We start from the raw sequence: 26,729 nt of genomic DNA, 5'->3' as shown, positions 1-26,729 counted from the left end.
TAAAAGAGAAGAACTGCAATTATTTTGATTCTTTAATGAGCACTGTAAGACTTTATATGCATATGTGCTCATGTATATTCACATAAGCAGACATACATTTACGTGCATGTATTTGCTTATGTAAGTCATTGCACGTGTCCAGGTATAAAATCGTACAAGCATGTTTACAGTGGTATATGTACACCTTCAACTGGGGGATAAAGCCTATTTGAAATGTCTCCTCCTGGGTTTGAAAGGATGAAATTTATATTACTGCACTTTGTGGGGAAATGAGATTACCAGCCTGAAAATTCAACTACTTGAAGACAGTGACCAGTCCTATGCCTATCCCCTCCCCTCAAGTCTTGTCTACTCCAGGTTAAACAGACCCAGTTCCTTCACTATATCTATGAGGGCATAGAAGCCAAGCTGAAGATTGTGACACACTGAAGATTGTGAGCTCTCACCAAGAGTTCTCCTTGGGGAGGCCTCTTCCCACCCCACCTGAAGGGCTATTTTCCCCTGCTTTGTATATTGTTTTCTGAGCATATATGCATTCATCTGTTTTCATATTTGTCCAAGAAAAGGGTTCAAAAACAGTCCAAGAGTAAAAGTAGCACTTCCAGAGTGTATGTGGGAGTTGGCCACCCACAGCATAAGCCACATGACTAATTTCTCCTGACGTATGGGCTGTTCCCTCTTGTCACCAACCTACCAGACCCCAAGTCACCAAAAGAACCTCTCTTATCCCAGTGAATCTACATACCCACCACCCTGTGCTTGGAAATAGGTGGAGTTTGCAGTAAGTAATAGAGACCATAGACTACACAGAACAGAAGTGTTAGGGGGCCAGGTGTCATGGAACCCAGAATGGGGGTTGGGAGGAACTTCAGAGGCCATCAGGTTTGCTGAACATCTGGAAAAGAATCCCTGTTAGACCGTACCTGACAGGTGAGATCTTCTGACCTCTGCCTGAAGACTCCCAGTAAGGGGGAACTCCATCTCCCAGGGCCATCCATTTGACTTTTGAATATCTCTAATTGTTAAGATTTTCTTCAGTTAACTCCAAACCTGCCTCTTGGTAACTTAGACCTTTAGTTCCCAACTCTGCATGCCCTGTCACCTTGACAGGCACTCCACTACTTTAAGACAGATATCATTGCTGTACCTGCCTCCATCCCTCCACCCCCACCTACTCCACATTAAATAGACCCATTTCTTTCACCGTATTCTCCTATGGTATAGACTCAAGGTCCTTCACTCTATAGTCATTCTGGTCACCTTCCTCTGGACATTTTCCAAGTATCAGTAGCTTTCTTAAACCCATAACTGAATGTAATCCTTCATATATTGTCTGACCAGAGCAGTATCCAAGGACGTAGTTCATCTTGACCAGGTAACTTGAATTCACATTTCCTTATTTATTGTGGCTCCCAACTCCCTATTATCCTATTTTTTGGCCTGTCCCTTTCAGCCAAAAAGTTGTTCTTTCCAAAGAAAACAGAGCCCGAGTAATTACTTGATGGTGCATGTAGATCTTTCCTTCTGTGGGATCTCTTCTTTGATCCTCCTGGTTCTCCCCACCTTTTGGGTAGTGCTCAGCCTGCCCTACAAGCCTCAGCACATGCTGAGCTTTTAACATTCCTGATTCTAGTAAGATTCTAATGAGAGCCACTTTGGGGATTCATCCTGTTGATATCAGGAAGACCTTGCTTCCATCTTCTCTACGTGTCTTTTAAAAATATAAACTGGTTAGTGAATACTTTCTATTCAGAGCAGTCTCTTCAGACAAATCCCATTTTTCCTCATTGTCGTTGTTTCCCTTCATGTTTTCAGAATTTCATTCCTAAGAGTTTTTATCCCTCCTGAGCTGAATTTCTTCATAGAATTTTATTTCATAGGATCCTACCTATCCATTCTCTGTGCCGTTTTAAAATACAGCGTGCATAATTGCATTACATCTGGCTTTCCTATCACAGACTTTTAATTGTAATGGTCACTTCCTCCTAAGGCTCCCTCACTTCCACTCCAATAACCAATTTTCCTTTCTTTCAAAGGTAAGTGACATCATTAAGGCAAGTCAAAAAGTTATTAATTATCTCTGCTTTTGGTAGACAGTGTTCCAGGAGATGGATAAATACCCCAAGTGTATCGATACGTGCCTTTTTTATCAGGTTTGTCATCTCTCTACACACTCTCCAGCTGTGTCTTCTTTTTGTGCAGGGGGTCTGTCATACCCAAAGACAAAATCAGTCGCGTTTGTCCCTCCGCTGATCTTCGTATGAATATTCCCCACCGTGCTTTTATTCTCTGGTGTCACTTACAGTGTTGCTTCTTCACCCTCATACACCCATTCTCCCTTTTTCTCCCCACTTCCCCACCTGTGTTACCTATCTAGCAGTGCCCCCCTACTCAGTCTCAGTGATACAGAGGTGGTTTCATTTTCCTCTTTGCATTCATCTTGCTTGGTGCTTATCCTAATTTGAAGTTGTGGTTTTGCTGCTGTCTTTTTTCTTGAAGTTTGCCTCCTGTGAAACCGTGTGCCTCAAGTGCTGTTCTAGCTCCATTATAGTTATCATGGAGATGGCTTAGCAGTTTTCAGCCTTTCCTATCTTTCCCATTTTGAAGCCCTTTTGATTAGATATGCAAGATGCCATATAAATGCATTCCTACGAGCCTCTGATAGCTATGCTGTATGTCCAGGGGTCTGTCAGTACCATTCTTTAACCCATGATTTAGAAATCCAGATTCCAATCTCTCACTTCATTTTCTCAACCTCCAATCTTTTTTTTCTCTTTTAAAGCCCTCCTTCAGTGGGCAGCAATGAGGAAAATACCATCAGTGCTCCAAGTGGCCTTCAGTTTTTCATGCAAGTCTTGGTAGTCTTTGGCAACACTGCCACAAAAGAAATCCAGAAAGCATCATTTGTGCACATATGAATCACCAGAAATGGTAGTATCCATCCATCTTAATTGTTTTATCTTGAATACATGAGCCAGGAAGACAAGAGATCTTTTGTGTTGTTATTCGTTGCCCCAGTATCCTGTTTTCTAAGGTCGCTGCCTCTCATTACCACATTCATGGTTAGTTCAGAAAGTAAGCTCTATATCAGGATCCAGTTAAAACCACAATAAATACACATTCATTAAATGTCTGCTGTATGCTTCTGTTTGGAGGCAGAGTAAAATACATAAAAAATAATGAGATAAGACTAGATAAAAGGTACGGCACTGCCAGGTGGTGTACCAGGCAGAGGAGTTTGAACTTGATTCACTAGGCATTAAGGAAACCCCTAAATATTTCTGAGCAGATGGGAGGTATGACAGGCAGATTGGAAGGGGGAGAGAATTGAGTCAAGAAGATAATGTTAGGAATCTGCTGTGGTCTGTAAAATAAACAGATGATATGAGGTGAGTTACCTCACTCATCACTGGCAGTAGTGGGAATAAAGAGGAAGGATGAGAGAGATGTGTATATAACATTTTCAGATTCGCAAAGCATTTTACATCTGTTATTTGATGATGTTAGGAGGTCTGGGAACAAGAATCAAAGATAACCCTACCATTTCATATATGGGAGACAAAGTGGATTGGGGTGCCAGAAACAGAAAAAGTAAAGTCGTAAGGAAGACCAGTGTTTGGGGGATAGATAATATTTATGTCCAGTCTATTCAAAGAAAGGAAGTTCCTATGCCATCTTTCTGATGAACCCTAAAGCAACCCTAAACTCATCTCTTCCCCCTCTGCATTTGCCATTCAGCTGACCAGAGTCCTTTAAACCTTTTATTCATTAGCAATTCTTTGAGTACTTTACAAACAGCCTCTCAGAGTTGAGAGAGTTTGATTAGATTTTTTAAAGGCAAACTTCAGTCTAATATCTATTAAGTGCCTATTATGTGCATAGCATAATAAATAATACAAGTAATAGGACTTTTCAGTTCAGATCATTTCTTGAACAATCATTGTCAGCTGCTAGTGCACCAAGTGAGATACAAAGAATTCAATATGATGGAGGATACTTATTAAGTATCCAATTTTGGTGGAGACAGATATGGACATGGACATGGACATGGACATGGACATGGACAAGAACTGCAGAGGATGAGAATGCATGGGTAGATTCTAATCTGTCATCTACAACACCCACAGTAGGAACACCCACAGTGATAAGCTTAGATCCACGGAAGGAAGTGTCTGTGTAAGGCTCTGTGGGTACAATGCTAATTAGATACAGTCTTGTTCTCTTGGAATATTTCTATGCAAAAAGAGAAAACCTGGACACAATAATCAGAGCAGAATGCTAAGTGTTCAAGGTTAGGACAGTGTTACAGAAGCAGTACAGATGAAGACGATCACTTCTTATTGGAAGAGGGGTTGAAGTGGGAACCAGTTCTAGGCACAGGGAACAATTCAGCAAAGGTACAGAGGAGCAAAAGTGTGGGTTGTACCTGGAACAATAAGTCTTCATGGTTGCTGTGATTGGATTTGAAGTTTTATTGTTGATAACAATTTTGCCAGTTACCTACTTGGGAAAAGCTGTAGAGCTAGTAGTTCATCAGTCTTAAATTAGTTTGAAAATGGGGGCACTGTGAAGGTCCAAAGCCATAGAGAAGGCCTCCAGGGCCTTCCCCCTTCAGGCATAGCACATTTCTCTGCAGCTAGCTTCTCACCGTATCCTAGTTATAGAGAGCTTTTTAAAATGTCCGCCTCCTGGATATATAAAAGGGCAGAAGGAAGGGGGGAGAATCTCCCCATTGTGCCACTATCCCTATCACAATGCCTAGTGTAAGAGGCTCTTAATAGAGGTGGGTTCATTTGATGATTCTAGGTCTGAATGCAAATCTAAGAGCATCCTTTAAGTTCTACGTTTTTACCTGTTTCCCTGGCTTGGAGGTGTTGGAGTAGTTGTGTCATTCTTCCCTATCATTCTGAAAGACAAAGTTGGTAATCAACATCGACGATATGGGCCTGTTAACATTTAGTGGTCAAGATTGGACATTAAGCAGTAAATTCTAAGGTACTACTAATACAGAGAGAGTTCTTCACCATGGACTGATGGTCCTGAACCAATAAACAGAGAACGATTTTACGAGTGAAGATTTTCTTCCCCCACTAACTTTTGTAACATTTTTTTAAAAAAATTACCACAAGAAATTTTCCAAGTTAAGGCTATTTCAAATGGCCTCTGTTTTTTTTTTTCTTAGTGATCATTCTGCTTGTATAACATTTGAGTTTAAATAATGAAAACTCCTATGCTTTTCTCTGTTTGATAGATTTTAAATGGAGGAACTCCAGACATTCCTTCTGCTGGACTCCTACCAGGGCAAATCCAAGATAACCCTGGCTATCCATATTCTGACAGTTCCTCTATTCTTGGTAAGTAGCATTGATAATAAATCTCTTCAATAAACCTGGCAAATACAGTAAGGTGGTTTTTTTTAATGATATTTAAGAGTTTTTATACAAATCAGCTTTGTCTCCCTGAAGGTGTGGCCCCATTCCCCCATCCCAGATCCCACCACCCCAAATTTTAGCAGCAAGTTAGGCTAGTACGAGTAGGAAGTTAGTAAGCTAGTATAGCTTGCAATGTGGGCTAGGGCTTTGAGAGGGGAATTTGAAGTTTTGGGGACAAAAATAATAGCTGAGGAGTTATAAACAATAGTCAGTCACCTAACTTCTATTTAAAAAAGAACCTACAGAGCTTTTCTCCCTAATCTTCCTATTTACCTTTCTCTTTTATAAATCAGTCTCTGATCTCCCTTTTTTCTTCCTCCTCTGTAACAGACCCTTCTCCCTTTTAATTAATATGGAATTGAATTATATTTTAAATGTTTCTGATATCCACAGAATTTAGCTGTGTTCTTAAATCTAAAAATTTGGTGATTTTATCTTTCTCCTACAATCTTAATAGAAAAAAAGGGCCCCCGCCTCTGCAATAGAGAGAAAGATTTGCTTAAAATTAACACTGAGTTCAGAATACCAAAAGTTTGATGTAGGAATTATACGAAGTGATTTTGACCACTAATACGTTTGTTTTCTATTCAGGTGAGAACCCCCATGTTGGTATAGACATGATTGATAACGACCAAGGTTCCAGCAGCCCCAGTAATGACGAAGCAGCCATGGCAGTCATCATGAGCCTCTTGGAAGCAGATGCTGGTCTTGGTGGCCCTGTGGACTTCAGTGACTTACCTTGGCCACTTTAAACATTACTGTATAGTTGCTTCAGCAACATCTGCAGTATGAAAGTGCATTATTGGTGGAGTTTGACCATCTGTGAAGTTTCTTGGATAAAGAGATAATAGCTTTTATGTTCAAACTTCATAAAAGCTATCTCAAAGCCATTGATACAAGTCAATCCTACTATGTGTAACTTAAGACAAAGTGGAACTAAAACCGCTACAGTGTTTCTGCATCATTGATTATTGAGCTAGCTGTGAATAGCTTGCATTAACTGTATATTTTGGATTCTGTTCGTGTTGAATTTTTAAATCATTGTGCACAGAAGCATCATTGGTAGCTTTTATATGCAAACAGTCATTTCAGATGTACGGTGTTTTTACACTACAAAGAGGTCCCCCATGTGGACATTTCTTATACTAATTGTATCATAAAGCTGTTTATTCTTTCTTGTAAGAATCCTTTACTATAAATATGGGTTAAAGTGTAATGTATTAGACAGTTAAATATTTTTAAAATAAATGTTTCCTTTGTTCTATAAAATACTATTTACTTTTTAAATAAGTAATTTAAAAAGAACATTTCTGTCACTAACTTTAACTATCATGATGATTATCATGCTCTCCATTCCCTCTTTACTTTCATGGTAAACGACTTAGTATGCTTTCCCTTTGGCTCAGGTATTTACAGGTTATGTTTTCACTAAAATGGAACCACAATGTTCATATAGACATTAATTCTGAAAGCAAAAATGATGTATCACAGACATTTTAGCATCTATCCTTGAAATTTAAGTTCAGAATTTGATTCTCAGCATTATTTTGGTTTATGATAACTAGTTATGGATAACAATAATTATTCTTTCCACTAGCACCCTTAGGTAATGCTAGAAGGATTGGAAATGGTATACCCTCTGGGGCAGCTAGGTGGTGCAGTGGATAGAGCTCTGGCCTTGGAGTCAGGAGGACCCGAGTTCAAATGCGGCTTCAGGCACTTGACACTTATTAGCTGTGTGACCCTGGGCAAGTTACTTAATCCCATTGCCTAGCCAAAAAAATAAAACCAAAAACACCTAGTCCAGGAAATGGTGTACCCTCAATTCTAAAGCACCTAACCTTTCAGTATCCTTGGGGATCAGGAGGCTTGTTATATGCAAGGTACTATTTGCTAGTTTGAAGGCAGTGCCATAATGTAATATAGCTGTGATGATTATTAGGGGTCTGCCTTTATGCCATCCAAACAGGAATGACGAAGCAAACAATCTGCTGATTCTAAGAATTAATAATCTGGTCAGAAACATGAAAACAATGTAAGTTTATTTCAATGAAAAACTCAAGTTTACAATCATTTAGTAAACGAGAAGTGAACACTTCATTCCTATCCCATGACATTTATGAAAACACCTTGTCAGTAAATAAATATCTGTGAACAGATTAAGGGTAAGGCAGACTGGATGATAAATCACCTCTGCTGTTCACATCCCTGCATGTGACTCACACAAGATAAGTGAAAAACTGCACTAGGAAACAGACTAAACAGCTACTGAATATCACCCTAATCACTCAATGAGCCCAATGGTAAATACTTACTTTGTGCTCACTCAACAGTGAGCAGCAAAACCTACTGCATTTCCATCTTTTGCTGAAGAGGCTTTGATAGAAGCACTTGTTTAAATTTGTATTGTGCATCACAACTATAAAAAATGGCTTTAAGAATTCCACGGAACCACCATTTATAAAGTGCTACTATCAAAATTATGTTACTGCATTTTGTCGGGGCTGTGGCCAACATCTATGGTAAAGGTACACGAGTACCCCCTACTGCCAATCCCACCATTTCTAAATGTGAGAGAACCGTCCAGCATACAAAGAACCAATTTCACAAACCTACTGGTAAACAAATACATTTATATACGTGGAACCTCAGGATGTCAAATTGATACCTTTGGTCTTTTAAAAAAAAAAGTCCACACTGCAATCTCCTAAACACTGGTGTGTGCATTTCACAATGAAGAACAGTGGCATTGCAGTGCCGAAGAATGAGGGCAGCATCACTGGTGAGAGGAGCATGCTAGCATTTGTGAGACGGGCTGCCTCCATCACAGCATTGGACTCTGTCCTTCAGAATCCATCTCATTGCTGCCAGGAGGAGGAGGAATAGGGAGGATATCCAGCTCATCCACTTGGGGTGTCGGATGCATGACCACCAGCTGGTCCTGGGGAATGTCTGCGGCAGCTGCTGCGAGGTTTGTGATAGACTTACTTTTCACACATTGGAAGTCCACATGCCGACTTTTTCCTTCCTCCTTCTCCCAGGACATGCGAATAAATGGTCTTTGGACGTAGTTGTAAATTACTTCTGGGCGCCCACCAGGCCTCTTCTTGACTTTCTCTTTGTAAGTGGGATACCCTAAAGGAAAAGATTTTGCACAAATGGATGAAATACATAACTTCTTGGAACCCCAATTTTCTTCATCTATACTATCTGCAAATTAGACTAGAAGATTTGTAAAATCTTTTCTTGCTCTCACATTAGGGGATCTATACTTTTAACACATCAGAACAGCAGATGCATGACAAAGTCATGCACTCAGTTAGACATGGAGTCAGGAGACAAAAGATTCACACATAGCCTCACACACTTTACTATAACTGCAGTCGTGGGAAAGACGGGAGACAGTAGCCTACAAGCCTCAGTTTAATGATGATAATACTTGCAACAGCTACTGTCTCGAGGTTGTAGTGAGGAAATGCTTTGCAAACCTTAAAAACCTATTAAACTAGTTGTTATTAAGAGAAAATAGGAAGCATTTCTTTTTGCAAATCAGTTAAGCGTATAGTTTTACTAATAAGCAGAAAGAAAAAAAATATGGAAGTTTACATTTTACCAGTTAAATGGGGCAACTTTCAAATCCCTCTCCTTGGACAAAAAATTCAAGAGAATGAAATTCCACCTACCCTAAAACCACAGTTTCAAAAACAGATGGCTACCTCTTGAATCAAAATCCTACTTTCCTTGCTGACTTTTTAATGAAACAGCTTCTCCCTTGTCCCTAGGCTTACTAGCCTATTTATTCAAACAGTATTGACTGAGCACCTGACCTGCATTTAAAAAAAAAACAAAAAACAAGGCAAGGTGTCCTAGGGCTGTTCATGATAAATGCCAAAGAAGTAGGGTAGATCAGGAAAGCAAAGATGACCACCCAGGGAGAGGTACAGAAGAGATAATGCTAAGAAAGCTTTGAGGAACAGGGAAGGATTCAGAAAGGTGGAAAGAGTATATTAGGCAGAGAAAATGATGTACACAGGATCACAGATCCAGAACAAGAAGGAACTTCAGAGAACATCTAGCCCAATCTTCTCTCTCTCTCCTCTCCTGTCCTGTCCCCTAACCTTAGGGTATTCTGCCCAAAGAAAGGTAAATTGTGATGGCTGAAAGCTACCCAGTTAACTTGGGGTTTACTGGCTTGATTTCTTTCTGAAAGACCAAGCCTTAAACCCAATTCACTCTGGAGCTCATAGACTGGACAATAGGTCCCTGCCCAAGCACCTCTTAATGGTTATTTTTTGGGCCCTCCAGGCACACAGTGAAGGTAAATAGGAACTTTCTCTTTTGGCCAACAACCCTGAGGGTCTTCTCCTCCCAGTTTGATTTTTTTCTTTTTACATTAAAGGGGCCATCCCTAGACTCACTCCTTAAAAAGGCCTAATTGACTGAATGAGTGTTAACTCAAAGTGAGAACCTGAAAAGACCTTAGCTTAAAAGGGCCAAGGTCTCCCACTGCATCCTAGGCCATCTCCAGTCATCCTGATTGATATCTGGCCACTGGACCCAGATGGCCCTGGAGAAGAAAGTGAGGCTGGTGACCTTGCATAGCCCTCCCTCACTCAAATCAATGTCAACTGCAAGTCATGTCATCATCTCCCTGATGTCATGGTCCTCTCCAAGAAAGGACAAACCACAAAGCCCACCTTATTACGAAGGAGGAAAAATCGGCCCTAGGGTCACATACAGTGTCAAAAGCAGGGTATGAAACCCTGATGCCAGGCTCAGACCTCTTCCCACCATACCAAAACGCCAGAGTGTTAACTCTATAAACTGTAGTTGGGGAATGCACAAGTCATGCTAAAGGAAAACTGGGGTGGGGGAGGTGGGGTACACATATGCTGGGCAATGAGAGAGCCACAGCTTACAGAAAATGGTTTACGTTCAGGACAACGGAAGACTCATTCTTCATTGGGGTTACTAGGTGGCAAAATAAAATGGAAAGGAATGTACATGAGTCATGTAGGAAGACTGACAAACAAGAAGTACCCTTTTCTCTAGACTCAAGCTACCAACAAGGTCTCTGAAAGACTATTTGAAGGGCACACCATTCAAAGTTTACCTGCTCCTAGCTGTCACTCAAACTATCCAAAAATGTACATCACACATGAAACTGGAATTGCTCTAAACAGAAATATCCACATATACACAAATCAAGAAAACCGTGTGAGTTGTTTTGCTTTGTTTTTGTTTAAATCTCTAGGAAATTTCCCTGAGACAGAGGTCCTGTCTTTAATAAGGTATTTGTCCACTAGATGGAGCACCAAACCCTTTCAGCCCTATAAACTCTACATCAGGTCCGTCTTGACCTTCACCTTGACCCTTAAAAACATGTGTGACCTTGGGCAAGTCACAACCTCTGGGCCTCAGTTTCCACAACTGTACAATAAGGGTACTGGACTGGATGGCCTCTGAGGTCCCTTCCAGCTCTAACGCTATGAGCCTAGTAAACTGTATGTAGTTACTTACATCATCAGGTATGAGCGATTCTAAAAAAAAAAATACAAAATGGCCTATTTTGTAGTAATCAGAGTGGAAAGTAAATTAGCCAGAATTTCTCATTTATTTAAAAGGGAAAGAAAGCCAATACCCAAAACACCATTTTCTCAATGCAGCAATGCTGCCTATGTTTCTTAGAACCGGAAAGGCAAGAACTAACTTCACAGTAGGAGAGAACAGCCCTGTGCCCCAGGCCCACTTCCCCACGTTCTGGGTCTCTTCCTATGCTCTGTCACAGAGTCAATCAAGCCAGTACGTCGACTTCTCAGATGATGAGCACGCTGGCTAGATCTCAGAACTTTTAAGACACTGGAAACGAAGCAACAAGAGCATGGAAACGATATGCTCAGTCATTACAGCGTCCCAGAGAGTGAAGACCCCCTTCAGCTGGTTATTCCCCATGTTATAGACCAATTCTCATCTCCTATTTTCAAGACTATCTCATGATTCAAAATGAGTATCTTCCAAGGTCAAAATCCTCTCCCCATACTCTCATTTTTATCTATCTCAGCTCAATCTCTCCAAAGTCTGTATCATCTTTGGCCTTCCCACTATGGTACAGGGAAAACAGTGTTGGATATGGAGTCAGAAAAGCTGACTACCATTTCCTATGTGTGTGATCATGAGCAAGTGACGATCTTTCTCAGCAGACAACCTCGAAGGACCCTTCCACCAGCTCTTACTATCCTCTACTGTTATGCTCACTTTTATCCTTGCAAGCGTTTACATGGTACTTCAAGGTTCGCAAAATACTTCACATGTTACGTGAGGCTGGTGTTCCTATCATCCTCATTTTACAGATGAGGAAACCCAGGCTGAGAGAGGTCAGAAGACTTGCCTAGCAGTACAGTTAAAGCGTCTGAACTGAGATCTTCCTGACTCCAAGTCCGGCAATCTATCCACCGTTTCACAATCTTTGCATCTTCTGGTGCTAACAAAGATATGGCTCTTTACCACCCCAAGTATCCCTGGTCAGCCTATGTAGTACAGGGAGTTCCTCCTGTGCCCCTTGAAGCATGGCGCCAAGATGAGAAAGGCATATTCCTTGCTTCTCTCTCACTTTTAGAATGACTTTCTGCCCTCATCCCTCAGCAACCTCTCCTTTTTTGGAGATTCATTCTATCCATCTTGGTCACAGAGTCCAAATCTTTGTCTTAGTATTCTACTGACCTCCAGACCATTCCCCTTCCTTTCTCAAGGTTAATGCCTGGAACAGCTCATGGCTTCTTCTCCACCAAAACCACTGCCTTCACACTTGGAGACTGCAACATCCATGATGATGGACCATGGAATGTGCTAACCTGTGTGTTCATCAGCCTGCTAAATGCTCCAACTTCACATCACCTCAGCCACAAAACACAGATTATCATATGATGACTTTGAGAAGTGGATCCCCACCTCCATCTTCCAAGAGCTCTTTACCTCATTTCTCCTAAACTTATTTTTTGTCCTTCCATCACTTCTTGTTGCCCAGTCCGTCAGCCCTGCTCTGAGATCACCTTTTCTTTTCCTTCACAATTGAGCCTATATTTATTTAATCAACTTGACTTTAAAATATCAACTACCTTTAAGAATCCCTCGCCCCCTTCTCCTATCACGCTGCTGAGTTTCCATACTTTGACAAACCCCACCCAGCCTGGGTTATTCCCACTAACCATCTTCCTCAGTCTCAAGTCCTTGCTGCTGAATGTTGAAGTCACTAACCTGTGACAACAGGAGTCCCTAAAAATTTACATTTTATAATTTCAACTTTGCCACTATGCTGCATGAAAACTTAAGACTCTTCCCTAATCAGTCATCCTAGTGGCTATTCCAAATATTCTCTATCCTTAAATTTCCTATACCACCTTCATATCTCTTTCCTTCGCAGCAGGAGATCGCCTCACCTCCTACTTCATTAAGGAAAAATGGAGGGCATTTACTGTGAGCTCCAACTATACACCTCAAAAACTCTCTATGCCCCTTTCTCCTCTGTTCCAGTCTCTAATGGATAGTGCCTTCTCCTTGTGAAAGCCAATTACTCTACTGGTGCTCTTTATTTCATCCCCTCCTATCCTCCAGAATCTTGTTCTGTTGATCATTCCCCTTGGTGATCTTCGGTCTCTCCTTATCCACTGCCTCCTTTTCTGTTACCTACAAATATATCCAGATTTCTCTCACCCTTTAGAAAAATCCTTCCCTTGAGTCTACCATCCCTCTTATCATCATCCTAGATTTCTTAGCTCTTTGAAAGTCTAACTACTAGAAAAGATATTTGTCAATGCTTGTTACCTTCATTTCTTCACCCACAACTCTCTTCTCAATGCCTTGCAATTTGGCTTCCAACACCACCAACTGATTGAAATTGTTATTTCTTTTTTTGTTGTTGTTTTTTGTTTTTGTGAGGCAATCAGGGTTAAGTGACTTGCCCAGGGTCACACAGCTAGTGTCAAGCGTCTGAGGCCAGACTTAAACTCAGGTCCTCCTGACTCCAGGGCGGGTGCTCTATCCACTGCACCACCTCGCTGCCCTGAAATTGTTATTTCTAAGGTAACAAATGATCTTTTTTTTTTTTTTTTTTTGGCAAGGCAATGGGGTTAAGTGACTTGCCCAGGGTCACACAAGTAGTGAGTGTTATGTGTCTGAGGCCGGATTTGAACTCAGGTCCTCCTGACTTCAGGGCTGGTGCTCTATGCACTGCACCACCTAGCTGCCCCACAAATGATCTTTTAAAATACTAAATCAATGGCTTTTTCTTGGGTCTTGTTCTTCTTCCACCCCTTTGGCATGGGCATATCCCAGGGCTCAGTTAGTTGTGGGCCTCTTCTCTTCTCTCTCCACACTTTCTTCCTTTATGACCTCATTAGTTCCCATAGCTTCAGCTAATCTCTATACAGATAACTCCCAAATCTATATATCCAGCCCAGTTCCAATCTCTGTCTTGAATTCTAATCCCACATTACCAGCTATCTGCTGGATATCACAGAACATGTTCAAAACAAAACATATTTCCCTTGAAATCCATCCCTCTTCAAAACTTGCCTTTTTCCCCGGAGATTACTGTTCCAGTAATAGTAACCAAAGAGTTCACACACATGAAGTAAACTGACTCACCCACTCCCTAACAGTCTACCAATTATCAGGCCTTGTTGATTCTTCTTTCATACCCAGACCCTTCTCTACACTCATGTGGTCTCTACCCCACTTTAGGGCCTCACCATGGATTATTACCAGGTTAATTTGTCTCCCTGCTTATCTGGTAATAGTCATAGTAATAACAATTATGACTGCTAACATTTATATAGTGCCTACCATGTCCCAGGCACTGTGCTAATTAAGCATTTTATAATTATCTCATTTGATCCTGACAACAACCTTAGGAGAACTGTGCTATTACGATCTTCCTTTCACAGAAGAGGAAAGAGAGGTAAAGAGAAGCAAAAAGACCTGCCCAGGCTCATCCACTTTAGTAGGTGTCTGAGGCCAGATCTGAACTCAGGCTTTCTGACTCCAGAGCTCTATCCACTGCACCACTTGCTGCCCCTTCTAGTCTCTCCCTTTTCCAGTCTCTCCTCCACAAAGCTACCAAAATGATATTGCCCTAGGCCGTAATTCTGCCATTTTCCAATGGCTCTCTCTTGCCTCTAGTACGAAGGACAGTTATCTTCAAAGCTCTCCACAACATATCTTCACTTCCCTTTTCAGTCTCTTCACAGGATCAATTCCAATCAAGCTGACCTGCCAGCTACTCTCCAAGCACAGCTGTACTTGGGGGAGCCCTCTCTCCTTCCCCAGGTATGGAATTCCCTACCTTCTCCTCTGTACCATGAAAAATCCCTTGTTTCCTTTACAGCACAATCTCAGTACCACCGCCTACACAAACCCTTCCAAATTCACTCTTCCAGTTGTCAGTGCTCTTTCCCATCAAAATGGCAGTGGGCAGAAAGCTAGCCTGGAGGCCAGGGACCCACCGGCTCAAGTCCCATCTCTGACACATGCTGGTCATCCCCTGGACAGATCGCTTTCCCTCTCAGTGCTCTAGGTGCTAAGCAGCATTGGCGGAAGGAGTTCCCTATATTTATGTAAGCACATAAATCAATCCCTATCATAGATGCATTCTATTTACTTGTCCATATAGATGTTGTTTCCCCCAGCAGACTGTATGCTCCAGGAGAACATGGGCGGTTTCATTTTTGTCACTGTCTCCCACACTGCCATCTACAAAGAAGATGCTCAAAAGGAACAGTTTAGGAACTGAATTATGTTACATTAATAAAACTCCTCCCAATTCTGCTGTCACTTCAATGCTTTCACCTTCCCTACTCTGTATAATGAGAGGGATGGTATTTATATTTTTAACATATAAAATATTTATAATGTTATATATTTATATACAAATACAATATTTGTATATTATGATATTTATATGTTATATATAAATATATTTATGATAACAAAGAGTGGTACAGCTAGAATTTCTATCACATTAAGATGATTAGCCTTTCATCAGTGGTACTATCTAAAAGAGCATTGGATTTGAAGTCAGAAGCTCTGTCTTTAAATCATGGCTCCAATACTTCCTTGCTATATGACTACAGGTTCTCTGAATCTCACAGTTTTACCAACTATAAAAAATAAGATTAATGCTTGTACTACCTTAAAGGTTTTTTAGGAGGAATGTGGTTTTTTTTTTAAAACTATAAACTCTATTCAATTAGACATTAGGTAGCGCAGTTGATAGAGCACTGAGCTTGGAATCAGGAAGACGCAGCTTTCAGAGTTCAAATCCAACTTCAGGCACTTAATAGCTATGTGACCCTGGGCAAGTCACTTAACCCTGTTTGCCTCAGTTTCCTCATCTGTAAAATGAGCTGGAGAAAGAAATGGCTAACTACTCCAGTATCTTTACCAAGAAAACCCCAAATGGGGTCACAAAGAGTTGACACAACTGAAACAACTAAACAACAATGCATACGGTTGTTGGCTATTTGTTATTTAGAAAACAGTTCTAATAACAGTCACTTATCAGACTTCTTTGTTAAGCTTTCACCCATAATCTCAAAGGCTTCTGCTTTTTTCAAGGGAAAAAAAAAGATGCATAAATACTACTCCCCTACCCCTAACAAAAAAAAAAAAAAAAAAGAAGCAGCAGCAGCAGCAGCAGCATTAGGAAGAGAAGACTCACTGAGGAAAAACTAACATGTCTTACCTTCTATACCCAATCGAATTTTCTTAAGACCTCGTTCCTTCAAAACAGATTTGGCCACATCTCTATTTTCAATGTATTTGAAAAATCTGTACAACTTTGTGCTATAAATAACTGGGAACAAAAAGCAACAGATTTTAGAAGTTAGTATCAGAAATAAATCTACTGAAGTTTTTTTTACCTTAAATTCATCTTGCTCCACAATCAGCAGGGCCTGATCACCCTAAAACCCCACAATGGATGCAGTGATGCCAAAGGATGACTAGCCAACATGACAGAACAATAAGTTCAGTAGAGTTAATATACAAGCAAATCTCTAACAGGGTTGAAACAAGAGAAGCTCTGATAATCCATCAGGTTACTACAGCTTAATATTGAAACCCAATCCATCAGAAAAATGACAATTCTAAAAAACCATTTTTAGACACCTGACAAAAAGAGTGTGTGTTTCTTTAAAGACAATGGCCCATAGTCACAAACTAAAACCCTGTCAAACAGGCAGAATGAAGGAGTGAAGGAAGTTACAAACCATTTAGATGATTATCATCCCCCGAGGGTACAGAGACAAGACACTTTCCGAATTTCATGGATTGAGCTACTATTATAATTCCAAAGAAGTGTACAGACCCCCCCCCCCCCAAACTATTCTTTACTTAGGTGGCCACCCCACTCACTACTGAGGTTAAAAGGCAGATTCGAGCAAGTTCTGCCCAGGTTAGTCTGTTTAGGTCAAACAGGCTTTGCAAAGGACAGACACTCCACTGACAACATGATGAGTCTTCCAAATGTGCTGGGGACTTCAGGGAGTTAGACAGATGGGCCCTCCTCGCCTTCTCTCTTTCAGGTGGAGTTATCTCCCTTAAAAGGTGAACTGCAAAGGTTTTTGCAAAAAAAGAAAGACACGCTCACAAACCAAACACGCTGGTTTATAAGATCCAATTAAAAGGAAAATAAATACTTGCTTTCTCTGGAATAAGTTTGTATCTATTTCTATGTCCTTAAAAATGCTGAAAATTTGAGAAGATTTGTCATAGCTTCACAGAATGGATGACATCACAACCATCATTATTTTATAATACTTCCTAATTAGAAGAAAAGGGCTGACACAACTATCTTCATCTCCTACAAATAAATCCTCTTTGGTTAAAATATCTTCTGTCTCAGAGCAAAACAGGAATTGAAAATACTTAGTTGAACTAAGGAAAAAATGTTTTCAGTCTTCAAGCTTCAAAGTTTAAGATAAGTTTCAAAAATCTACTTTGAAAGAAGTAAAAATGAAAAAACAAAAACAAAACTGTGCTTCATAATGATCAAAATAAAGTAATTTCAAACTTTTTTCCATCCTCTGCAGGTGAAAGTTTTGGTTTTGAAAAACAAATCCCAAAGTTTTAAGAAATACATTTTACGAACATGATAGGTTTCTAAAAAAATCTTTTTGTATCTCTTTAGTCTTTTTGATAAATCATTAATTTTTCCTGTATTTTGTCTGACTTATGCAGTAAGACATCATAAAAACCAAATTAGCTGAGACCCAGGATCAAGGGTATGTACGGTAATGTCAGTTATCCACTACTACTGCTGTTCACAAGAAAGAACACAGCACTCACCTGAGCACAACATGGGTAATTTACAGCTCAAACCAAGAAAATAATTTTTAAACAAAGAAAGTACTTTTAAGAATCCTAAAATATTTTCCCCATTAGATGATATCATAATGAACTCAAACAGGAAGAACAAACCACCACCACCACCACAACAAGCCCCAAGAGTCTCTGTATCTTTGTACTTCCTCCAGCTCAAGTTCTTTATCCCGGCCCTGGAAAACCTTGGACTTTACAAAGTTGGCAATCTGAGTGACTGACAGGCTCTTCTAAAAAAACTAAATGAAGATGTTTATAAAACATTGTTTATAAAAAAAAAAATCAAAACTTCAATGGAATTCTACTCTATTTTCCTCTGATCTGACAGGAAATCTCAATCATTCCTAGGAAATTCGCCAAAGAGAATTAATACATGCCTCATGTATGATTTACCAAAAATATCAAAAGCTCTGGCAGGGGGGAAAAAAGGGAATAAAAATGCAATTAGAAAGAGAGAAGCTAAATGATTAGTGCTTAAAAAAAAATGCAGATATCGCCTTAGGGGGCAGAAAGAGCAAACAAGCAAAAATACTATGGTCTTCTAAAGGTATCTGCAAGTCACAATACCATCTATAAATGGACAGGTTATCAAATAAAATGAAGCTCTTTCAGACCAAAACTCACTTCCACAGGCCAGTTCATTTACGCTTTTGGGTAAAAAGCCACTATAATCTACAGTGACCAAAAAGCATTCTAACAAACCATTCCTACCTTTATAAGCTGTTTCTAAGAGTTACTCATTAATAAAGAAAAGACATTTGTTATATGTAGTAAAACTCTAAAATAAAAATAAATTCTTTTATTAAACTGAAATTAAAACAAATAAGCTAAAGATAAGGTGATAAGCCAGCAACCCTGGTCCAGCAGACAAAAGACACCTTCCAATACTTACTCTGTGAATATTCTTCGCCCATCTGTGGTGGGTACTCTTCATCCCAATCAACCACATCATCATCTGTGAGTACCACTATATGACACTCTCTTTCACCACTCTGGGCACTGGCCACCATCAGAGGGAGGATCATTTCCTCTAAATAAAACTCAAATTGTCTACGAGCACCATCATTTGATAATTCATGCATTAGGGCACCTGAAATCAAACCCGTAAAAATATCATGATTTTTGGATGACTCATGATGAATATCAGCAGAAAGTATAAAAAGACTTCTATCCATCTTTGAAAAGCCCCCTACAACAGGCCTTCCCATTCCTCTGTGATTTAGACTCTCCTTGAATAAAGTAAATCTTTGACCCTTGACTAGCATTTTGTTTATTATCTTTGATGACCGCATGTGACTGTGTCCCCTACCCACATGAAACAGAGTCGTAGATCATCCACTTTGCTGTAGAGCAGAAAGTACTGTTCAGCTCCCTAAGTTCATTTTGTCTGTAACAAGCTTACTGTTCTTACTCTAGAAGTTGGTAACATATTCTCTTGCTTTGTTTGGTCTCTTATTTTGTCTTTCCCAAACCTCCCCCTTCTTCCAGCCTTAGACTACGTGCTCAATGAGGCAGAAGGCAGTTTTTATCTAACCACTTTATCATACCAAATATCTAGTAGAATATTCTGTGCCTAATAAATGACTGCTGAATAAATGACTCCGGTTCTGATCAAGTTTATCCATGACATTATTATTGAGGTAGACTGGAGGAACGGAAACCTAGCCTTTGATACAAACTGGCTGTATGACTTAAATACTCCAAGTTGCAGAGGTGTCAAACTGCATTGGTTGAGAGAGCTTCTACTCCAGAAGTTCTATATATCTATGAAATCACATGTTCAATGCTTATCTTCTTGACATCTATTAGCCAAATATTGACTTTTTTGTGGAGGTATTACCTGACAAAAATTGACTAGGAAAAGAAGTTTTTATGCAAAAACAAACATTTCTCAATATGTACATTAACTCAAATTACTCACACTAGGAGGTGTTACAAACCTCAAATTTTATCATCACCATTACTCCTTTTCCACTTTCTTTGGAAAACACCCAGAAAAAGCATCAAGAACACAGTGGAAGAAGTGGGGAGGTTTGGGAATAACAAAGTAAAAGACCAAACAAAACAAGAGAATATGTTGCCAAGTTCTAGAGTGAGAACAGTAAGCTTGTTATAGACAAAATAAACTTAGGGACATAAACGGTACTCTCTGCTCTATAGCAACAGGGATGACATACAACTCTACCCCATGAGTTCAGTCATAACATACTGTAATTACTAGTAAAGAATGGAGTTTTTACTAGAAAATCAGAAAATATTATAAAAGTCAGGGCTCAGACACTCTGTGTTCCAAGAAAATGAAATAAAAGGAGGCCTGGAGATGCTCTGACCTGAGTCTCCCACCCAAAGGCCTAGGCAGATTGGGAGCATCTTTCTGGAGCTCTCCCTCCTAGTAAACAGGGTTGAAATAAGACACAGGATGAGGAGAATTACATCACATTACATGGAGGAAAGGAAAGGTACAATTCAGCTGAGAGCTTTCTTTACTGTCATGGAGGAAATCTAAGTGTAAAAGATGAAAGATCAAGGACCAAAAGGCCCTGGAGAAAGACTTTCATTAGCTCTCCCTTTCACTACCTGCCTTCTAAATATTGCCCTTTTTACACTTCCTTATTTTACAACAGTTCCCAACAATGAGATTTCTGGAAAAGGAAAATCTTTGCTGACAAATCCAAAGCATTCTGTCTAAATAGGAAAGGGCAGAGGATAATGGAAATGAATGTCCGATAACTGCCTATCTTCTACAACACCAGCCTGACATTTTGAGAAATTTTCACAGGAATCACCAATCACTCTATGTCACTCCCTCCCCTGACACATATACCCCTCTAGTTGTTCCCTATCTACTCCATCAATTAACAAAATCTTCTGCTTGGCATTCAAAAGCCCCTCGCTACACTTTACTCCCATCACATACTCTTCAGTTCAATGACACTGGCCTCATGGCTGTTTCACTCCCCTATCTCTGAGCCCGAAGCATTTTCTCTGGCTGTCCTCCATGCCTCAAATCTGCCTACTGACCTCTCAGGCTTCCTTGAAGTCCCAACTAAAATCCCATCTTCCATAGGAAGCCTTTCCCAACCCCTCTTAATTCTACAGCCTTCCCTCTCTTAATTATTTCCTTTTTATCTTGTAGAGAGGATGTTTGTATATATTTGTTTGCATGCTGTCTCCCACTTTAGACTGTGAGCTCCTTGAAGGTGAGGACTATCTTTTACTTCTTTTTGTATCTCCAGCATTTAGCACAGTGCCTAGCACACAGGAGGTACTTAATGTCAGGATGAGGAAATAAGCTCCCAAACATCAAGTGTCTTGTCCAAGACCATCATGCTAGTCAGTGACAGACTCTGGAACAGAACTCAAATTCTCTAGACACTACATACAGTTCAGTGTTCCTTCTGCTATAAATATACTCATCAAATTTTAAAATGAAACTACATTTTGCTGAATACTTACAAAGTTTAAAAACTACACCACTTCTCCAAAGGCAGCATTTGGCTATCAGCAAGTCAGTTAACTCTTTGTAGATGCAATATTTTAAAATAATGTTAATTTTTGATGGGCACTGTAGACAAACACACCCACACATCCACACACAGAGCCAATTCTTTTGTATTTAGGCATTCCTTTCTATTCAGACATCCAGTCTGACCTACAGACCAGTGAAGCCTATTTAACAAGCCTAGGGCATAGCCAACCAGAGTTTAGGTATTTTTTCCCCCCAGAAAATAAAAAACAAAAACAAAAACTTTTTTTTTCTTTACTTAATTTAACCTAACAGACATGAGCTAGTAGGCTACCAGGGTCCAGCCACCTATAAATTCTGACTATGCAAGACCAACTCTGGAAAAGGTTTGGGTTCACTAGATTCTTTCAAAGTACATTCTCTTTTATGAAACCACTGAAACCAAAGCTGAGAACCACTATCAGTGATGAAGATTTGAGTCAGAACTGACATATACCTTCAATGAGCTGTCTATTAAATATCAATACATTTATGGATCTTTTCAAAATTGATTAATATACGAGGCTTTCAGTTATGTACTTTTGTCAAGTTAATGTTGATTAATACTGATTTTGCTTATTTTTTTAATCACAGCTGGTTGCAAAACTAACAGTAGCCTTCACTGTTTTCAACAAAAAATTCTATCTCTTGGTTTCACTTTCCTCATCTGTGTAAAAAAAAAAGTGGTAACTACTGTTTCTAAAGCTAAGGTCTTATGAATAATTATGATTATACTTACTATACCCTAAAATCAAACAATGCATTGTGAGATATAACTGCAAAGTGTTACTTAAATAATTAGTACAGATTATCTTGAATCCTAAAATTATACACCCAGTTCATTTGGTTGGATGAAGGGTGATGAAATTTTCAGCCCCAGCAATTTTGAAAAACTAAACTGTGGTGAGATCCCACCTGGACAAGAGAGAATGCAGCACAGTGGACAGAGAGCTAGTTTCAAAGCCAAGAAGACCTGGGTTTCAGTCCCATTTGTGACACCTGCTGACTGTGTGATCCTTCTTTTCTTTCCCTTCCTCAGGGCTCTAAGCTCCTCTCTCAATAACTACAAGCTGCAGACAAGTGGCTGTCTTGCAGTGGTAGAGGGAATTTCCTTGTCTGGAAGTCTATCATACCAATGAAATCACAGGTTCAGTCAGTCACTGCCCTATAATTTATACTGACAAAATATGCACATACAGCAACAAAATTACAGATTCTTGAAATGCGAAAGAAAAATTTTGGTGGAACTTAGGGTCAGACATACATATGCTATTGGTTTTCAAGCAGCTCTGTCACATGGCAGATAGTAGCAATGATTGGGTTTATCAACACTGGCCTTTTAAAAATCACCAGAAGGTTGTGAGTATCATAGCCTACAATTAAGAATATCACATCTTAAAAGTTCAAAGTTCAAAAATTGCACAAAGACCCTGAAGACCTTAGGGTATATAAGGATGGGGATCTTTAAATATTTTGCTGAGTTAAGTAATGATTTTCCTTCAAATGTATTACAGCTCCCCTTAAAAACAATCATCACACTGTCTATACACATTTTTCCATAGATATTGTACTTACTGAGATCTCTACATTTTATAGTACTATATTCAAAAGCAATACAAAGATAGTCACACGCTTCTCTTAACTCAGGAATAGATATGCCATCAGGACAACGGATTATTCCTGTCTTGTAGTAATCCTGAAAAAAAAAAAAGAATTATCAAAATATCTAGTAGCCTAAAACAGCAGCCCTCAATTAGTACTGGCATTACTAGAAGTAAAAGGAGAAAGAGAAAAGGGCATACCACTTCATCACATATCCTTCATCACAAAAACATTCAATTCAACAAATGTTCATTAAATACCCAGTATTATGCTCAGATCCCTGTACAACACAAAAGATTAGAGTTAAGCATTTATTAAGTGCCTATTAAATGGAAAGTACTATAAGTTCTGATACAAAAACAATAGTCCCTGGCCTCAAGGAATTTATAATCCAATAGGATAGATATGCCATGTATACAAATACTTATTACAAAACATTGAGATCAAGACTATATGCTTTCAGAAAACTTGAGGAAGAAGAGATCAATTTGTCTTTTGCCTAATACCTCAACCAAGGATCACAGTAAATGCTTAAATCATTCGTGCACTGAAAAAATGAGGACCTCAATTAGAATGGTGACAGTTCTAACAAAAAGGAGGAAACATATGTAAGAACTATTATAGAACAATCAGGATTTGGGATAACCAAATAAAGAAAGAGAAGTCAAAGACGACTTGGGTGACTGAAAAGAAGATAGTGCTATTAACAGAAATAAGGAAATGGGAAGGAAGGGTAAGTAAAGAAGAAAGGACAATGAGTCAATTCTGGAAATATTAAGGGTGTGGTACTAATGGGAGATTCAGATAGCTATGTCTAGTAAGACAAGAAAATGTGAGACTGGAGCTTATTAACGTAGTAATTATCAGCAATAAAGGCTTAGGAGTTATTTGCATAGATAAAGATTAGTGAAGACATGGTTGTATTAGAGCTCACCAAAGGAAAGAGCAGAGCTAAAAAGGAACAGGATGTGGACAGAGCCCCTTCTGTTAACCAGCACTAAGGAGGCAGGTAAGAGTAGTCATACACACAGGAGAATCAGGAATGACTCTGTCAGAGAATCCAAATTAGAAGTACTTATACAGAAGGAAAACAGTGGTCAAGTATTTCCTTCTTGTCGTTTGCATCACATTGTAATGTCTTGACTAACTTGTGAACTGGATTTATATGAAGCAGAGTTGTATTTCCACAGTCATGAAGTCCAGTGGCAAGACAAAAGTCAGGATGACTGGTGATGGACTGGGATGCAGTGGCATTATCTGTCCAAGCTCTAAGCACTCCACAGCACCTGTTTCAGCCACCTTCATGGACATTAGAATAAATTGTTCTCAGGTGCCCATTCCACCAGGGGAAGTCTTCACATGTTTGGGGTAGATACCCCCTAACTCACCTACAGGTTTGAGGCCTATTGGTTACCCTTGACCTGCTTTAATCTGCTGAGATGGTTCTTAAATCCTACTTTCTGCAAGAAGCCTTTCCTGGTCTCCTCTGCTGCTGGTGCCTTCTGAGATCACCTCCCATTTACCCTGCATTACATCATGTACTTACATAGCTCTTTGCATGTAGTGTCTCCCATTAGAATGTGAGATCTTCAAGGGGCTGTTTTTCCTTTTCTTTTTATTCCAATTGCTTTCACATAGTAGGTACTCAATAAAGGCTTGTTGATCTTTTATGCCTTTACATTAGTCAACTCCCCTCCAGTCCCCTAATCCCACACACCCTGAATGCATTATCTCTTTAACTCCACCTTGTAGGAATTCTTTCCCCCTCCTCTCCCTCTTCATTAAGAGAGTAATTCTCAGCTTCAGACCCACGAAGGTGGACTGGGTTGTTTTGGGGAGCCTGTCTCATAAAGGAATCGGGTTCTTTTTCTCACCTTTGGTTCTGCTTACCCTGGAGCACCCATGAAAATTGCTTAAAGCTTAGGTTTTGGCTTATGTCTAGAGTCTCCCCCAAACTGGAGGGAAAAATAAGGTACTCAATCAATATACAATGCAGATCAGGTACAGGACAGTTATTTATTTCCTCTATTCAAAAGAAACACTTAACTAAGAGACTCATAAGCATGCCTTGACAAAAGTCTTTAAGAAGCAGTAACACCATAACTACTATTATGCTCTTCTGGAAGGTTGAAATAAACATTAAAAACGTGAAGTGGTTTGTGAGACTGCTAAAAAAGTATTTTTCATTTCACAATGATTCTAACTTTGTCTGAACCATTCTCTCCAGGTCCAAATAATATGGAAAGGATGATGAAAACCAAGAAGAGATTAAGAGATTTGGAATTAAGAGTTCACATTGTACTAGCCTTCCTGGAGCAAGAAATTCAGTATGAAAATGATACACAAATTTATGATTAGAATATAAAACAAAATGGGAATGACAGAGGCATCAGCATAATGCTATGTGAGAAATATGAATTGCTCATGGGTAGGCCTAGAAGAGACAATGTATTACAAACAACAATACCATCCAAATTAATTAAGGTGGTATTATAATTCAGTGCTATCCCAAACTACCAGAGGATTATTTTGTAGAATTACAAAAAAAAAAAAAACACATCTGGAGGAACAAAAGAGTCAAGAACCTCAGGGGAAATAATGAAAAAAAAATTGGGTAGAAAGGATCCTGGCAGTACCAGATCTCAAACTGTATTATAAATCGGCAATCATCAAAACAATTTGATACTAGTTAAAAAATAGAGATGTGAACTAGTAAAACAGATTAGGTATAAAACATAATGAAGCAAATGCAGCCTATTGTTCAGCAAATCCAAAGACCCCAGTTACAGGAAGAAGGACTCAAATGCTGGCAAAACTGGTCCAATAATCTGGAAGAAATCAGTTTTGGTCCTTTGGACCAAAGGAACATTAATGCACTGTTGGTAAAGCTCTGAATTGGTAAAGCCATTCTAGAAAGCAATTTGGACCTTCACCCCAAGCAAGATAAGCTCCAAAAGGATATATGACCTAGACACAGAAAGTTAAACCATAAAAAATTAGAACAAGAAAAAAAAAACTACCTTTTAGATCTCTAAGAAGGGAAGAGTTCACGACCAAACAAGGAACTGAGAGGATCAGAAAAGATAAAATTGGCAATTTTGAAATCACAAAATTAAAGGTTTTGTTCAAACAAATCTAAGGCAACTAATATAGAAGGAAAACAATTCACATTAGGAAAAACAAAAGGTTCAATAAAAAAATCTCTGCAGCAAGTTTCTCTGATAAAGTTCTCATTTCCAAGATATCCAAGGAACTGATTCGAATGAATAAAAATAAGATCCATTCCTCAATTCATAAATGGTCAATAAATCTGAATAGGTACATCTTAAGGGAAGAAATTCAAGCTATCCATAGCCACAGATTATAGATTTTCCCAGCATTTAAAAAATGCTCCAATTTATTAATAATTAGAGAAAAAAATTAAACCTGACATCCATGTCACACCCAGCAAATTGGCAAAGCTGATCAAAAAAAAAAAATGACAAATATCGAAGAGGCTATGGGGAAAAAACGGAACATTAGTGTACTGTTGGTAAAGTTCTGAATTGGTAAAGCCATTCTGGAAAGCAATTAGGACCTCTACCCCATGAGTTACTGAACTGATCATACTCTTTGATCCAGTTTTACCATGATTATATACACCCCAATGAGATCCAAGAGAAAGTTAAAAATCTTCCCTGATATACAAAAACTATTTATAACAACTCATTTTATAGTAGCAAAGACCTGGAAAGTAAGGGGTGCCTATCAATCACAGAATGGTTGAACAAATTACAGCATGTGAATTTAATGAAACACTATTATGCAGTAAGAAA

General features: G+C 39.3%; 2 protein-coding genes across 7 annotated transcripts in view; one reads left to right on the top strand and one right to left on the bottom strand.

The window, feature by feature from the left end:
• The window catches only part of ARNTL (aryl hydrocarbon receptor nuclear translocator like), a 90,714-nt gene extending 84,060 nt beyond the window's left edge, over window positions 1–6,654 (top strand). For all 4 annotated transcript variants that reach the window (XM_027852604.1, XM_027852605.1, XM_027852602.1 and 1 more), the window contains 2 exons: window positions 5,252–5,354; window positions 6,024–6,654. In XM_027852604.1, coding sequence (XP_027708405.1) covers window positions 5,252–5,354; window positions 6,024–6,184 — 264 coding nt within the window. In that variant the 3' untranslated portion in view covers window positions 6,185–6,654. The remainder of the gene's footprint in view (window positions 1–5,251; window positions 5,355–6,023) is intronic.
• Window positions 6,655–7,453: 799 nt separating this feature from the next.
• The window catches only part of BTBD10 (BTB domain containing 10), a 93,907-nt gene continuing 74,631 nt past the window's right edge, over window positions 7,454–26,729 (bottom strand). For all 3 annotated transcript variants that reach the window (XM_027852672.1, XM_027852673.1, XM_027852671.1), the window contains 4 exons: window positions 22,888–23,008; window positions 18,700–18,897; window positions 16,171–16,281; window positions 7,454–8,567 (listed from right to left, as the gene is read on the bottom strand). In XM_027852672.1, coding sequence (XP_027708473.1) covers window positions 8,257–8,567; window positions 16,171–16,281; window positions 18,700–18,897; window positions 22,888–23,008 — 741 coding nt within the window. In that variant the 3' untranslated portion in view covers window positions 7,454–8,256. The remainder of the gene's footprint in view (window positions 8,568–16,170; window positions 16,282–18,699; window positions 18,898–22,887; window positions 23,009–26,729) is intronic.

The sequence above is a fragment of the Vombatus ursinus genome, unplaced genomic scaffold, assembly GCF_900497805.2.
Source record: "Vombatus ursinus unplaced genomic scaffold, bare-nosed wombat genome assembly UNPS02009770.1, whole genome shotgun sequence".
Classification (NCBI taxonomy): Eukaryota; Metazoa; Chordata; class Mammalia; order Diprotodontia; family Vombatidae; genus Vombatus; species Vombatus ursinus.
Note: the sequence above shows the minus strand (reverse complement) of the source record. Positions and strands in the feature narration are given on the sequence as shown.